General features: G+C 35.0%; 1 protein-coding gene across 3 annotated transcripts in view; it reads right to left on the reverse strand.

The window, feature by feature from the left end:
* Nucleotides 1-18,279, reverse strand: part of eif2b3 (eukaryotic translation initiation factor 2B, subunit 3 gamma) — an 84,518-nt gene that overhangs the window by 7,221 nt on the left and 59,018 nt on the right. For all 3 annotated transcript variants that reach the window (XM_056477887.1, XM_056477879.1, XM_056477895.1), the window contains 6 exons: nt 16,955-17,044; nt 11,770-11,903; nt 11,471-11,661; nt 11,277-11,339; nt 9,669-9,817; nt 1,447-1,550 (listed from right to left, as the gene is read on the reverse strand). In XM_056477887.1, the coding sequence (XP_056333862.1) occupies nt 1,447-1,550; nt 9,669-9,817; nt 11,277-11,339; nt 11,471-11,661; nt 11,770-11,903; nt 16,955-17,044 (731 nt within the window). The remainder of the gene's footprint in view (nt 1-1,446; nt 1,551-9,668; nt 9,818-11,276; nt 11,340-11,470; nt 11,662-11,769; nt 11,904-16,954; nt 17,045-18,279) is intronic.

Genomic DNA, 18,279 nt, shown 5'->3' on the forward strand with positions numbered 1-18,279 from the left:
TGGGTGAACGCACCCCGGCCTAAACCAATCGAGTTGATCGAGGTAAATAAATATATTTAGATAATAAATATACTTTTTTTTTAAGTCAAACACTTCGGACAACGCTTGAACAAAATTTAAAACCTCATTAAAAACCAGATTAAGACTTAAATACTAATTAATAATGATTTTCTCATAACTGATTTATCAACTTTTAATACTTTTTAAGACCCAGCAGACACCCTGAAAAAAATAAGGTTTTATTGAGATGCATTGTTGGCGATTGGATGGAAAAACTAAGACCTGTTTAAAAATGATTTAAGACCTACAACACAATATTTCAGAGAATGTAAGACTTTTTAAGACCTAAAATTTAGTTTTTGAAATTTAAGACATTTTAAAACCCAGCGGACACCCTGAAAAGGAAGTAAGCTGAAGGAAAATTAAAGTTTGGCTATTGCATTGTACACTTATTGTCCAACATTTATATAATGATTATTAATCAGACGTAAAGACATTAATCATAGAATTCATAGTCTCTAATGCCACTTTTATATCCAACTACTAACATCACCCTCTCTATACCACACAAACATCAATCCACCATAACATTAAACCCTCCCTCTCCAAGCATCAGAGCGGATCCTTCAATTCTCTCCCTCAACCTCAAAGCAAAAAAACAGCCTTTTGACTCCATTACACATCAAAAACAAGCAACTGCCTCTTTAATGAACTTCATTTCCCTCTTTGATTTGATCTGAAACTTGCGTGTCTGTGTACAAAGAGCGAGCGTCAACCTCAGGGCTACCGAACGGAAATTTATGGCCGTTATTATAAGCAATGCTTTTTAAATAACAGGTTACATTAACCTCTGCTCTGGGTTTTCCAGGGCTGACTTTGACTCGTGGTTTCTTCCTAACGCTTAAAGCACTGAAAAGGGGAACTACAGGGGGTCTAGCTTGTAATTTGGGATTTCTGGGAGCACTTTAGTAAGCCCAAGCATTTTTTGGAGGTTATGGCCAACTAATGGAGTCCAGTTCGCAAAGTGATGATGGAGGGCCGGGGGATGGAGAAACAGGGTCAGAAACACCCTGTTGTTCAGTCAATTAGACTCTGGACATCTTAAGGCACTGTCATTGATGGAGAGGTTAGAGACCAGGCGCGGACGGACCACCCGGAATACAAGAGCCTGAAGCCACACACACACACATATATACACACACACACAACAAGCCTCTCCCTGATCTGAGACTGTGAGGATTAAGCATATTAAAAAATAAAGCTCAATTGTACACACAAGCTTAGGGTTTAATACGCTATTAAAACAGATTAAAAACGCACATAGATCACACAAATGCAAAAGGCAGACATGGGCGTGAGAGTGCACACATAAACACCAGCACAAAAGGCAGGATTGAATGGGATCTCTGTGTGTGTTTTTGTGTAGTGTAGTGTAATGTTTGGTACCCTCTGGATCGACGCGCTGCCCGCTGCCCACCAGACAGTACTTGATGTCGGCTCCACGTCCAATCACCGCGTGACTGCAGATCACACTGCCTTGGATGTTACACCTGGAGGAAGAGAATAATGGTGCTTTCAATGACAATGTACAACAAATGCATAGGCAAGCGTTCAAAAGTTTGGGGTGGCTATGATTGTTTTTTTAATTTTTCTAAAAAAAAAGGAATTTCATAATCAGCTTTTATATGATTAAAATTACAGTGTTTTTTATTTACATTAACCCTTTTAACTTCACAATTTATTCATGTGATGATGTCAGTCACACAACCCTTCAGAAATCAGTAATATACACTAAATTGATGCTTAAGTAACAGTTCGTTTTCATTATCATGTAAAAAATAATAAAAAATTATCAGTGCTTCCCACAGATAGAATTTACTTGGGTGGGCTACCCAGGTATATTAGCGGCCACCCAAGTATGTTCGATGACAGTTTTTTTTTAACCAATATGATCATCCTTTTACACTTTTCTCATATCTGCCAAAGATAACCAAACATCCGCGTTTGAATAACCAGTGGAAAATGTTCTCTCGCCAAACACATTTCGTACTGCTCATTGTGTGTGCGCAATAACGGTCAACAACACTTCCTCAGATAGTCTCACATGCTCTGTAGAGACCCAAAGAGACGTGCCTTTTTAAAGCTAAAAAATGCCTCCTGGGATTCCGGCCGGTGGTTCTAAAATTTCCGGGAGTCGACTTTTGCTTTTGCTTTCTAAAGTTGTTGCGTTTTTGTGTTACTCTTTTATTGAAGACTACTTTCCGCTTGGCTTCACAGCTGACAGCGCACGCACAGCCACGAGACCGAGAGAAAAAGTAAATAGATTGTTTAATTTTAACTATTAAAAAACTTTACTAAATACTCAGAGAAATGACATCTAAATTGGCTGCAACTTATACAGCATTAGAAATGGTCAATCAACTCATTTGCCTTATTTAAATAATCTACACTTTTTATTATAATTATTAATTCATTATTAATAAATATAATTTTAGAGATATTGTCTGTTTTTATTCATTTTCCCTGTTGCTTATTTCTCATTTGCTGTATATATTATCCATTTGATGAAGTTGATATATTACATATTTTATATATATCTAAAATGCTTTGCCAATACTGTACTAAATGTCATGCCAATAAAGAAGCCTGAACTTGTCACATGCAATTAATTATTTATGCAGCATGGGTAAAGGATGTGTTTCAATCCAGCTACCACTGCAAGTATATATCAAACCTGTGGGAAGCACTAATTATTGTTGTCAACATTTTATAAACAGTCGAAGTCAGAATTATTAGCCCCCCTGAATTATTAGCCCCCTTCTTTATTTTTCCCCAATTTCTGTTTAATGGAAAGAAGATTTTTTTCAACACATTTCTAAAAATAATAGTTTTAATATCTAATTTCTAATAACTGATTTATTTTATCTTTGCCATGATGACAGTAAATAATAATTTACTAGATATTTTTCAAGACACTAGTATTCAGTTTAAAGGGCAATTTAAAGGCTTAACTAGGTTAATTAGGTTAACAAATTATTGTATAACAGTGGTTTGTTCTGTAGACAATCGAGAAAAAAAAAAACATTACTTAAGGCTGCTAATAATATTGACCTTAAAATGGCTTTTAAAAAATTAAAAACACTTTTTATTGTAGCTGAAATAAACAAAACAAAAAGTTAAACATCATTTGTGAAATATTTAAAAGAGAAAAAAAAAATCAAAGGAGGGGGGCTAATAACTTTATAACAACTGTATACACACATACTATAAAGTAGTTTCTGTATTTTTGTGATTCACAAGTGTTTTCTGTTTATTTACGGTTGTAAATTGCATCACAGGACCTTGATCTCTGTCAAATTTTGATGTTAAAAATCCAACGTGACTTTTTATTGACATTTTAGTAGTTTGAAATAACATAATGTATAAGAAATAATATATAGAGAAAGAAAGTCTGTAAAATAATTAACAAAAGGTTTTTGTACAGTAATGTACAACACCAACCCAATAACAAAGGAAGAAAGAAAGTTGAAAGAAAGATCTAGGTCCCACAATGCAATTCAAAAGTATAAATAAATAGGCCAAAATAAAAACCTGAATCACAACATATGGAAAACTGCTCATTTGCAGATATTTTACATCGTATCTCTATTTGTAGTATTTTCTGATGAATAGAAATTTTAAAGGAACAGCATTTATTCAAAATATACTGGCAGCCAAAAGTGTTTGATAGAAGATGATTTTGGTCATTGTTGCATTTATTTGAGTTTGGATAAAATATCAAACATTGTATTCAATAAGATTCATGCAGCAATGGCTACTGTATATTTTATCATTCAGCTATTAAGTGGATATTCCTCTTATCAGTTGGCCAATATAGTCCAAACCAAACTTTTTTTTCCTGGACTGTTCACACCAAATGAAAACTTCTGCCATTCCAATTCACTCTTAATTCACTCCAACTCATTGTTATTAACCCATTTAATTCCTTAATGTTATATTTCTGTGCAAACCTGCATATTCCAAAATAAAACATAAAGAATGGGAAGTCTAACTCAATTAAATTTTATTCAAACAATGGCCAGATCTTCATTTACACAATACATTGTTTACGTCAACACATTTCTAATAATAATAGTTTTAATAACTAATTTCTAATATTTGATTTCTTTTATCTTTGCCATGATGACAGTACATCATATTTTCATTGGGTTAACAAATGCTGGTATAACAGTGGTTTGTTCTGTAGAAAAAAATAAAATAAAATACAAAATAAAAAAATTGTTTAAGGGGGTTAATAACCCATTTCATTCCTAAATGTTATATTTATGTGCAAACTTGTTTATTCCAAAAGAAATCACGAAGGACGGGAAGTCTAACTGAATGAAAGTTTGCACAAACAATGGCCAGATAGCTATACAACAACACAGTAACAACATGTTAAATGTGAATGGTTGCCACAATAGAACATCCTACTTTGTTTTTGCATCTGATTAAATATAAGAGAGATTTCCTATACATAGAAAACATTAAACGCAAGTACAGTTTCTACTTTAATGATTCAAAAAACTTTCCCGATAAAGTCAAAACATGGGCAAAATTGTCCATTGTCATCATACAGCTTAACATATATCTCTGTTAAAATAAAGCTGTATATTTTACTTCTACTGATCCGTTCTTTTATAGTATATTACTAAAATGAGTAAACAACTAAACTATATCCCAAATGTATTTCAAGTGATTTAAAGCTCCTGGTGACAAATGGGTGAGACCTATTGACCTTATTCTTCAATGCGGAAGTGCGCGCGTTTTTGCGATCGTTTTAGAACTTCCGATTCAGTTGCCTATGGGAGAAATGACTAGAAATAATAAAAAACGGTCAAACTACTTACTCTACAAACAAGTGTTTGCATGACAATACAGACAAAGTAGAATAATATAATAAGAAAATATCAGTTTGCAACACCAAGCAGCAAAACAAGCTGTTTTTAACATTTAAAAATGAATAGAAGTGAACGAGACCGGAAGTTTCGAGCCAAAATTATTCAAATGGCTGCGCCCACTCGTACGCAGAGAATAATGTGAATTGGTCTGAAGTATAGTGACAAGGATTACAAAATAATAATTAGCATTTTAAGGCTGCAATGTGATCTTTTAATATGTCATCAAATGACTCTTGTTACATATGCATGTTACACTAAATGCCTACTTAAAGTGTATTTTCTGTAAAATCTAAGTAAAATGAGAGAGTGATTACTCTGCTCAGATAAGTTAAACAGTACACATTATAAAATACAGAGGGGAAATAGGATATCAAGTAGCAAATACATTTCTACATTCAAATAACACACAGTAAGTGCATATACAATAGCCTCTCAAAGTTCTGATAGACAAAACAAGAAAAAAAATAATGTTTACGTCTGGAATCCTTGTGCATATCTGAGAATAATGAAGGACTGATATTTGTGTATGTGAACTGTAGACAGTGAACTGCTAACTTTGAACTGTGTGCACTTGGAGACACACTCAGGCACACACACACACACACCCCTGTGCTGCTGTCTGTTTACACCATACAAAGAATAATATTTTCCTGGGATCGCTTTGGCACCATAAAACTTTATTTGCACAGTTTTATGTTTACTCGGTTTGCCTGGGCCAACTCTTAACTTTTTCTGCACTCTCTTGCGGTGAAACATATTTACCGCGAGTGTTCGGCTTTCATGTCTTTTTGCTAATTGCACAGCTGAGGGTCTTGTCCTTTCCTCACCCGACCCGATTCCAGCCCCCCTCCCATTCCTCCCCATCACCACCACCCCAATCTGAAACCCGATACCTCAATGTTTTCACCAGCCTTGTTTTATTTTCCTTTAGGCGGCATTAGCATATATATTAAAAACAACATCGGCGTGTGACGTACAGGAGAGCCCTAGTGCGGTTTAGTGTCCTGATGTCACAGAACTTACAGGAAGTGCCATTTCACACCTTCCCAAGTGACGCAAAAAAAAGCATACAACCACAAGGTTTTATTAACATACTCCCGGATTGCTCAGGGACTGTGGACAGTACGTCCAGTTTTCCAGATCAAAAAGCGTTGGAAAGCGCGGCCGTGTTGTAGCTGACAGAGGCAGGTTTCTATTGGCAGCTACACAGGGCGCTCTATTCAGGTGCACGGGTGTGTACAAGAGCGAGCGAGGTTTGAAGAAAGAGAGCGAGTGGGTGAGACAGAGGGGGTAGATGGGAGATTACATGGATTGGCGTTTTAAACAGAGAGACCACCAAAGATGCAGTTGCTGAAATACCACTAATTACTGACACTATGCTCCTCCTTGCTGTGACCCCCCCTCCTCCTCCTCTTCCAACTTGCCCTCCACCCCCACAAGCCACCAACACCCGTCCCATCAACCCCGAACCTCCCGAGCTTTGTAAACAACCACTCCTACATGCAAACAAAAGGCCCAAAAATGCAAGTGGCGCTTTTAAATGCCAGGGATTTCCTAATCCCTTCGTACTTTCTTTTTATACTTTGAAAGAGTTGCTGTTTCTTTCTTTCCTTCCGCGATCCTTTCTTTCACTCCGCTCTTCATGCACGGGCTAATTCATACACGAACAGTCGCCACGTTGGCTGTGCTTGTTTTCTTGAAGGAAAAAAAAAAGACTAGTTTAATTGAAAGCTCTTCCATCCTGTTTCTACCGAACAGGGACTCTTTATTATTGCCACCCAGAGCTGATTTGAGACAGTTTGCATTCAGTGGCAAAGCGAAAGTAGCGTTAAACCAAATTGGCTTAAATCTAAATACTTTTGGCCGAAAAAAACAATTGACATGTCTATGATCTCAGATAAAAAGCATGCGATGTTTGCTGAGGGGTCTTTTAGTCACGCATGTAACACTTGCAGTGAGACACTTGTTTCTTTGGGAATCATTACATCTACATTCATCACTTTTCTGTTAATTTGTTGTACCGGGGGCCTGTTCAGGGTCAATGAGCACCTTTAGGGGTCTGACAACACAAGTTTCTGCTTTTGCTCAACACAACAAAAAGCAGCAGCATCCAGCCTAACACCACCCGCAGGCAGAAGCGGCTCACACTCTCTGCGCATTATGTCTATGACAAGCCCACTTTTAACCTTACTGACAAAATCTCATCTTTTGTTTCTACACGCTGAACATCTGATCCAGACCACAAACTGCTCTGGGTAGAGCCAATCTGTCTGACATTCTAGACTGCGGATGCTTCAGGACAACGGCGCAGAGCAGTCAAGCTTTGTATGCTATATACACACATATTAGGCATCATTATATTTTTCTCTGATAGAAACAAACACTTATTTAGAAGGTATTCATTAAATTAATCTGACAATGAAAAAAAATACAAGAAAATACAAGAAACTGAAATCATTATGGTCTTCTTTAAAACATTGATAATGATAAGAAATCCAGAAAAACAAACAAAAAGCGCTCAGGGGTAACTTAAATATTTGCTCTGTGCTCTTTGGGTAAGGGATTCATCAAAACAGCAACAGAAATTAGTCCAAGGCAATGATAAGAAATGTTTCCTAAGCAGAAAATCAGCATATTAAGCATGAGACACACCAAGCCAATGTCGAAGGACTAGCGATGACACAGTCAAAATCACAGTAAACGGACAACAGCCGACTGAATGAGAATGTAAATCCTGTGTCTGTGTTAGAGTATATTCCTTTCAATACTTGCAGGAGGCAGTATTGTCAGAATTGCCATTGCACAAAGAGAAACTGGAACTAGTGCTGCACACATAAATGCCGGGTAACACTTTATTTTCATGGTCCATTTGAGTATTATTAGACTGTCTGCTAAATATCTGTTGATACTGCTGCTAAACAGACATTTAACTGACTATAAGCACCTTTGCTAGTACATGCCAACTTACACTGACCCTAACCCCAACCATAACCCCAACCTCACAGTCTACTTACAATCTAATGAGAATTAGTAGGCAAGTAGATGCAATGTAACTTAAATTCAACAAACGGACCTTCAAAATAAAGTGTGACCAAACTCCGAAAACAAATCAGCATTTATGTACTATTTTCACAGAACGTCCAGCTCTCCACAGAGGGATTCACTTTTCCAAATACATCTGATAATCTTTATTTGCAAATATTTAAAAAATGTGACAATATGACAGCTGGCTTTTTTGTCTCATGACTTGCACTGCTTGCCTAGTTTCATTTCAGTTATTGTTCTTATGCACTGAGTCATAGCTCGACAGCCAATCAGAGTGTTCTTTTCATCAGCCAAACTCAACAATGTGTAGAACATACCAAACAAACTAGCCTGACAGATGCTTAGTGATGACCCAATGTGGCCAACATTTGGCTTGCTGTGTACCCGGCCTTTAAAATAAGGGATCATGTAACAGCACTGAAAAAAATGATTCAAAGATAATTCCTTGGACTTACTTTTTTTTTTTAAGTTAAGTGGTTGTAATCAATTTATTTGGGCTGAATTTAAACAAACAATTTTGCAGAAATCTTTTATTTTCAGCGAGTGGAGTCTACCGTAGTTCAGCTTTGCCATCACACCAATGAATTACTTTTAAAAATTAAGAAAATGTAGAAAATAATTAATTACAATTTTACTGTACACTGAAAAAATTATTTCTGCTAAATTGTAGCAAACAATTTATATGGGTTGAATAAGCAAATTTACCAAATAAATTGTTTACAACCGCTTAACTTTAAAAAAATGTAAATGCAAGGAATCATCTTTGATAATGTTTTTTCAGTGTATTGTTTAGATTTGCAGCCTTGTTGAGCATAAGGAGACAAAAAATCTTACAATGCCCAAACTTTTAACTCTTCTGACTTTACTATCTCTGGAACTCGCCACAAATTTTCTGATATTTTCATGTACTTCATTGATGTTGGAACCATGCAAAAAAAAAATAGCTCACCCAGTAATGAAAATTTACTGTCCATTTACCTGCCCTCACGTGGTTACAAACCTTTAACCTTCTTCTGTTGGACAAAAAATAAGATATTTTGAAGAAAGCTGAAAACTGGTAGCCACTGACTTACTCCCATAGTAGAAAAAATGAATACTATAGAAGTCAGTAGTTATAGGTTTCCAGCTTTCTTTCAAATATCTTGAGGGTGAACTATTACATTTGCATTTAAGACATTTCTTATGTAAAGTACAGGACAATGCTGCTTCAGTTTCAATGCAAACTGTAAACTTAAATGCTCTAGTTATATATGTACTGTAGTCTCAAATGCATTTCTAATCACATAATTACAACAAAGTATACAATGTATTTTGTGCAATAATAGTTAAATATCCATAAGCATTGAATATTATATTATTCCTATACTGCACAAGGAATAAGCTGCTGGCTGCAGTTCATAGTCTCTTTTTATTCATGCAAAAAAAGTTGACAGTTTGTTCTTGTTCAAAACTGTTCCCAAATGACTCGCCAATGGCTTTCCTGTAGCAACATAATTGGGTTATTTATTTAGTTAAATACTGCAGTTTATTAGTATGTTGTCAAATATGATTACATTTCACCATTCAAAGAATGCACCACATTACTTTAGTTAAACATCCTGTCTGGGTTTGATCTACAAATAAATGACCCATAAAAAGGCTTTTCCCTGCATCACACTCTGCTGAACAGTCAGAACTACTCACCCTTCTTCAATAGTGACTCCGTTCATGATGATGGAGTTGGTGATCTTCACCTTCTCTTTGATTATAGTTGACGTGCCAACATTTGAGCGCTTGATTGATGTCTTGTCTGATATCTGACAAGATGGCCCAATAATGCTGTCACTCCCAACCTAAATAAAAGAGATGACATCATTTTAAATAAGTAATGTATATTCTAATGGCAGAAAAACGGTTTTAAGCAGAACATTGAAGGGATAGTTCACCCAAAAAAATGTAATTTATCATCATTTTCTTATTTACAATTGACTTGTTCCAAACTAGTTTGAACTTTTTGTTCTGGTATTTGATAAACCTGAGCGTCCAAAAGCAAATTCTATGGAAGTCAATAGTTAGTGTTTTCCAACATTCTTTAAAATATATTCTTTTGGGTGAACTTATCACTTTAAAAGAGGAATTTTAGCTGAAACCATGGTACTTCATTAATCATAAATTGCAAGTCAATGGCTACTGGCACTTTGAGATGTGGAGGCATACAAAAATGACTACCTTTACCTTTCTTCCTGACAATGCATTAGGACCTCATGACGTGAGCCATGCATGAAACCAATTGTAATTTTTATAGCATTATACTTCTAATCCATGGCCTTGTGATGTAATGGAGAGGGGGATAATGTTATTTAGCTCATCAAAATGACATTTATTGTATAAACAGATTGACTTTTAATAGAATGTTAAAGATTAATATGATAATGTTGACCAAAAAAAAAAAGATGTTTCTTTACAAACCAATTTTTTTATCATTTCAATTAATCAGGCAATTATTACCTGTGGCTCCTGACAGTATGTTTTTTTATTATTATTTTATTTTATAATTTTATTATACCTAAAACCTAGATGTTTTACTTAAAAAAAAAAGTCAACTGGATGGCTTAAAGCAATTAAATTAGTTTTGTGAATGAACTTAGCCTTTAAACATTTTAATGAGGTATGAAATATGACCAAATATCACAAAACCATAACTGTTCTTTTTTATTAGTATTACTGAGATTTATACATCTCTTGAAAACTAAATAAGATTTCCATTGATGTATACTTTTTAAGGATTGGACACAATTTGGCAGAGATGCAAGTATTGAAATCTGTTCAAATAAACAACTATTCAATAGAACGGTACAACTATTCAAATCTGCAATCTGAGGGTTAAAAACAATCGAAATATTGTGAAAATCGCCTTTAAAGTGGTTTAAATTAAATGTGTAGCAATGCACATTTCTAATCAGAAATTGAGTTTTCATATATTTACAGCAGTACATGTAATGGAACATGATCTTTACTTAATATTCAATGATTTTTTTTGCATCAAAGAAAAATCTACAATTTTGACCCAAATATTTGCCTACAAATATTCCTGTGCAACATCACATTGTGGTGCAGGGTCACAAACAGTAGTCAACATTTGAAGTGGATCATCACCTTTCATCAAAGTTGCCCTAAAACTATTGAACAAAACCCAATCTTGTCCTAGACAAATTTGAAAAACATTTTTGGTTCACTTCAAATGTTAACTACTGTATATTATTTCATAGCCATCATGTTTTTGAAGTATAGTGGCATGTCTATGAGACTCACCAAAGAGCGTTCAGAGACCACTGCAGTTGGATGGATTGGAGGTTCTTCAAACAACTTTGGAACCTAAGAGATGAGGACAACCATCCATCAATTCAGTGCAGTCATTACACCTGAACCAGGATTTTAAGCAACATATTAAACTATGAGCAGATTTTACAGTATTAATGAAAATAGTTCTTTCAGCTTGTTCTCACCACGCGATTGGCCTCTATATAAGCGGCGAGTGTGTTGACGCGATAACACATGCCGTCCTCCATGATGTGAACGTAGCAGCGTATTTTACCGCCGTGGTAGGCTTCACTCATGTCTCCGCGATGATCATTCCAACACGACCTCTCCCGGGCAAGCTGTAGCAGCGCCTCGTCTTTACTGGTGCTGAGGAGATCTGTGGAGGCATGTGCGAATTTGTAAAAGGTCAACTTTTATTATGTACACTTAAGATTCTGGTAAATATCAAATGTGCCCATGCAAGTCATCACAGGAGGAAGCTTACCCATATTGATGTGAGCTTCCTGTTGCTTTTGATTCTTCTCTGAATCCTCGGTGACATGTTGGGAGTTTAAAGACTTTGAGAACTGCTTACGGACCAAATACGGCACTAATTCTCCTCTGATTGAAGTGACAGACCTGAAAAAAAGAACTGGTTTTGAGCTTAAATTGGATATACTTTTATTTGATTAATTATTGTGTAACCAATTCATTCAAAGACATTAGCATACACAGTTTACATTTACATTTGGGGGTTTTCATATGCATTTATTTGATCAAATATACAGAACTACAAACATACAGAAAAAAAACATTAAAATAAGAAAAAAAAAAGATTACTGCTTGCTATTCTAATATATTTAAATTTAAAGTAGAATTTTCAGCATCCTTACTTCAGTCTTCAGTGTGATTCAGAAATCATACTAATATGGCAAATTTGAACAAGCATGCTCTAAATGGCAGCATTTATATTATATTGTAACTTCAGATGCAGAATGAAAAAAATTTAAAACATGAGAAAAAAATGAGTGAGACACACACGCACGCACGCACGCACGCACGCACGCACGCACGCACGCACGCACGCACGCACGCACGCACGCACGCACGCACGCACGCACGCACGCACGCACGCACGCACGCACGCACGCACGCACGCACACACACACACACACACACACACATATATATATTTATATATCACAGATCACCAGTTAACTACACATAAACAGGGAGTTAATCTCATATTAAAGCAATGTTATTATGTTATTGTTAAAAAAAGATAATTAAACTATATTAACAAAATGAACTGTAAGCAAAAGAAAGCAGGTAAAAAAAAACATACTGTGAGTGATAATGAAAGAATGGTCACGCGCAGACGGTTAATGTTAGACCTGTTAATAATCTGTTCAAAGAATAATTAAAACAAAAGCAGTGACATATTTTTTTTTAAATCTTGATCTCTTGAAAGCCACTGAGACTGCAGCTCTGCACAAGACGTTTGGCCAGCGAAGAAATTTAAATGATCGTGCCCAACTGAGCCTGGTTTCTCTCATGGTTTTTTTCTTCACTTTCGCCATTTAGTGAAGTTTTTTTTCCCTCTATGCTGTCGTCACTAGCTTGCATGGTTCGGGATCTGTAGAGCTGCACATCGTTGGATTTGCTCTTCAGTGTTTGGACTCTCAGTAGTGATTATTAACCACACTGAACTGAGCTCAACTGAACTGAACTTAAACACTACAAACTGAACTACACTGTTCCAATTTACTATGACCTTTTATGTGAAGCTGCTTTGACACAATCTACATTGTATAAGCGCTATACAAATAAAGGTGAATTGAATTGAATTGAAAGCAGCAAGACTGTGGGTGCACGATCATTGCTTTTTGTCCAGTCTATTTCAAAGAGAACCGATTCCATCAGTTGCGTTTCCTCCAGGCACGGTTGCTTAGCGCAAATAAACGATAAAATTTATATTGTAAATTGGATGTAATACTGTTGTTGAAAAATCACATTTTCTTAAACAGGGTATATACATCAGAGAGTGAAGTTCAGTCATTTTCAAGTCCTCTTTCCATACATGTTAAGACCTCATCACCACCTTGGGTTTCACATTCACATTGGCGACATTTTAATGTACAGTATATATACTAAATACTGATTGTAAGAAGCTAATCCTAAACTATAATTATTATTTATATACTGAATATAAATGCTAATTGGTGCCTATAGAACTCCAGGATTTCATCGATTTCAACTACACAGCACCCCAATATTCAGATAAAATTCAGGCAAACTTTAACACCCAACAATACATTGTAAATTCAAAAATGATAGAAAATGTAATTCCTTGTAAAAAAAAAAGCATTTAAGTCTTTTTCATATTTTTAAGGGCCTTAAATTTCTCTAAATTGATTTATCAACTTTGAATACTTTTTAAGACCCCACGGACACCCTGTTTAAACAAATAACAATCGTAATTGTGAAAGAGAGAAACTGCTTATTTTAAAATGCATGATAACAAATAAGTTAGAATCAACTGTCATTAACAACTCTAATGCTAATGTAAAATGTGAAAAAGCATTAAAAATGTCTCAATAAATCTGCCACCGATCAATTCTGATGCAAACTGTTCTTTAAAATGTTCAATAATTTAAAAAAAAATCTATCCAAGAGAAGTAAAACCACAGATAAATACTTAAATTTCCAATCTAAAATCAAATTATGGTCTAAAGAGGGTTGAATCACGGTTTAAAAAAAAATCATGTATGCTTGAGGAGCAATTCAACATCTATGCCACCTCCTTCAACTGCTCCCTCTCTCTCTCTCTCCCTCTCTCTCTCTCTCTCTCTCTCTCTCTTTATTTTCTTTTAGGCAAGATTAGAATTTCCATCTGAATGCAGACACAGAAACAACAGTTACTATGTCCATTTTCTCCTTCAGTACTTCATGGCACTGCAGGCTCAAGGGCGACAGAGAGAGAGAGCGAGAGCGAAACGGAGGGAGGGAGCGAGGGATGGATGGGGGGAAAAAAGAATGTGAACGAGAGAGAAAAGACAGCATAAAAAAAGTCAAACTACTTTGATGAGGGGGAAAGTGGGGGGAGAATGAGGAGGGGGTGCAGATTAGATGAAATGATATTTATATCAGGGGGAGAGCGAATTAAAATGTCAAAGCCTCACGCTTTTCTGAAGTCTGTGAGAGGGAGAGGACCTAAGAGAGGCCATGCACAGCAGCACTTTACAGCGGGCCGCCTGGCCTCACAATGTCAGTTACAGGAGCACAAAGGGGAGTGAAGGGGCAGGGGAACGGAGGACTATTGGAGAGAATGAATGGAGAGCGGAGGGACTGTAGAGACACAGAGCCACTCCGGGATTACAGACACTGCACACACTAAACCAGCTCTGTGAATGTGCTGCTGATGAGCTGCTTGCTATTAAGTGAAGGAAACTAGTTTTTAAATTTAAGCTTTTTCGATTAAACCCCCCAAAATGCTATGTCTTTATTTAATAAGTTCACTTTCACTTTCATATTAAAGATATTTAATAATAGTGATGCATAAAAAAATGCACTGTAAAATAAATAAACTGGCCTTTGAGTAATATTTTTATTCATCAAGGATACAATAATTAACAATCAAAACTGGCATTAAAACAATTGTAATGTTACAAATACATATATATCTTTTTAAAAATGCAGTTATTTTGAGGTTAAAGGGTTACTTAAATGTTAAATGTATAATATTTTTATACAAAATTATGAAGCAGAACTAAAATGTTTTAAACGCTGATAATAATAATAATAATAATAATAATAATAATAATAATAATAATTGTAATAAGAATAAGACGAAAAAGAAGAAGAAGAAGAAGAACCATTATTAATGATCGAATGACAAAAATAATTGATCATAACAAAGCAAAAATTCTGTATATTAGAGTGATTTCTGAAGGATCATGGGCTATAGAAGGCAGGAGAATGGGAATAAATGACACAAAATATATTGACCTAAAAATTATTTTAATTACAAATACAAAAACATTTATTACGATTGATTGGCATCCAAAATAAAAGTTTGTTTTGACCTACGATATATAACATAAATATAAACATATATATAGATTTAAATATCTAGATGTCTAAATTTAAATGTCTAAAAAATTTGTTTTGTATAGTTTTGTTTCTGTGTATGTGTGTGTGTATATATCTATTATGTATATGTGATGATGCACACACATATATTATTCATACATTCATTTTCTTTTCAGCTTAGTCCCTTTATTAATCTGGGGTTGCCACAGCAGAATGAACCACCAACTTTTCCAGCACATGTTTTACGCAGCGGATGCCCTTCCAGCTGCAACCCATCACTGGGAAACATCCATACACACTCATTCATACACTACAGACAATTTAGCTTATTCAATTCACCTATAGCACATGTTTTTGGACTGTGGGGAAAACCGGAGCACCCGGAGAAAACCCACGCCAACACGGGTAGAACATGCAAACTCCACACAGAAATGCCAACTGACCCAGCCGGGGCTCAAACCAGCGACCTTCTTGCTGTGAGGCGATTGTGCTACCCACTACGCCACCGTGCTGCCCCCCACATATATCATGTCAAAAAACTTTTTCTTTTATTTTGGTTGCGATTAATCTTTGCTGAGCACCAGAAATTATATTTCACTATATTAATGTTTTATTGTTTTGCAAAGAAATAAATGCATTTTTTATCTCTTATGCAATATTCCAGCTTTGCACATAAATTTAATTAGCATCTTTGAATGGAAACATAGCTAGTAATATCTTTTAAATGTTTTTTAAAAGACTTTTCTGTGCACCAAGGCTACTAGTTTTTTTTATTCCTGATGCTTCAATGATTCAGAATAAGTTTGTAATGTTTTAGTTCTGAAAATTAAAGAAAAATTAATAATACATATTGGGAAATAAGACTTTTCAGCATTATCATTCCAGTCTTTAATCACGTTACTTCAGAAATCATAATATGCTGATTTTCTATTAAATTACAACCACTTAATTTTGGTATTCAATCATTAATAATGACAAATAATTATTAGTGTTGAAAACATTGCATACTTTATCATTTTGTTTCAACTGCGATGAACTTCGCTAAAAAATAAAAGCTGTAAATCTGTTCTTTTATGGTACATTCGAATGGTACTACACTCAAAATTGTTTTGCAAACAAATAAATGCATTTCTTTAATTGTAGCTTCCAAACTTTTGACCCATAATGTATATTTAGTTGTGTGTATTGTGTACATATGGTTATATGCATGTATATAAGATTGTATGCATTACATATTACTTTTCAATTCAAGTTTTTTTAATGATAGAATTATATATTAATTTCAAACATTTGTTTCATTTTAGGATAGTAAACCAAGTGTAATAGTGCATTTCAATTTCAAAATCCTCAGGGGGTGAAAAAGATTAGTCATTATTAGTATTTTAAAGTGGTCATTATAAAGTATATTAAAATGAATGGAAACTCATATGGTCAGTGTCAGAAATTTGCTTGCCTTCTTTCTTTTTCAAAATACCTTTTTTTGTTTGAAACTGTAGGTTCTTTTTTAGCTTCCTCATAAAAGTGTGCGCGCCAAATACTTTGGCACAAATTGAGACTAGCAGAGATGGACACCTAGAAAGCTGTGAAACATATCTTACTTGTTGTGAACTAAGAAATCCACCACAGATCTCTTCAGGCAGTACAGGTGTGCATCCAGCAGGCCGGTCTTGATGAACATCCTGGGATGTCTGAAAGAATGAGAAATATTTACTTTTTAAAAAAGTGCCAGACAAAATGAAGGCTGTAAAGACTGACAATCTGGAGTTAAAAAAAAGATATTAAATATGTGGAAGGTGGTTGTTGCTGCTCCAAAACAGCACATGCTTGATGGCAAAAAGTCAAATGCATCAATTTCCACAAATAATTGAAACAGAAAAAAGTTATTAACGCTGATAATAATAAGAACCATTATTAATGACTGAGCGCCAACGACAATTGATCATAAAAGAGCAGCAAATTAGCATAATGAAATGATTTCCGAAGGATCATGTTACATTGAAGACTTGACAAATGTTCAAAATTCAGCTTTGAATCAAACAAATCAATGACATTTTAAACTGAAAAGCTCAAAATACAATTGGACATCATTTTAGTGCTTTATTGTAGTTTTGAGCAAATAAATGAAGACTGGCATCTTGGCATGCAAATAAACAATCATGACAGTAAATGTGTGGAAGGAGGCTGCGGCTGCGCCAGAATAACACGCGCTTGATGGCGAAACAAAGTAAATACATAACAGCTCTGACAAAAAAAAAAAAGCACTGTAAGGCACCCTGCTACTCTGGTTTCCTCAGATGTTTTATAATTAGACTATATAGCTTGCCTTTATGTCCCGTGCAGTCTTTCATTTTCCTGTCTCACTCCCACTCTAATTGGTCTCTTTGAGGAACTATAAGAGAACTATAACGACCCCAAAATAAGAAGAGCAAGTCAAACACAAGTGAGGTGACATGAAAGAGAAAAAAATTAGATAGTATCAGTGAACAAAAATTAAATACCACAACAAGTTATAAGTTTGTGATCAGTAGATGTTTCATCCACCTATTTTTTATGTTCATTTTGAATTCTCGCATTAAAAAATGCTTGATAGAAATGGCAAGATTTTGAAAATGCGCATAACTGAGTAGTATAAATGTTTTATTCGATAAGAAAAAAACTACAATGGAAACACTTTTACTGAATAACTTCCATTATGTGCATTTAAAAAAAGTCATGTGATTTTGTTATGAGAGATCATGTGATGATAAAAATGTGATTGTGAAAAACAAACCAGCAGGCCAACCACATTAGCTTGTTTCCATTTGCCTATTTTTATGCGTATATTTTGGGTGTTCGCATAAAAAAGCGGTTAATGGAAACAATGGAATCAATGGAAACAACAATGGAATCAATTTTGAAAATGTGCATAAACAAATTTGCATAC

The sequence above is a fragment of the Danio aesculapii genome, chromosome 2 (genome assembly GCF_903798145.1).
Source record: "Danio aesculapii chromosome 2, fDanAes4.1, whole genome shotgun sequence".
Classification (NCBI taxonomy): Eukaryota; Metazoa; Chordata; class Actinopteri; order Cypriniformes; family Danionidae; genus Danio; species Danio aesculapii.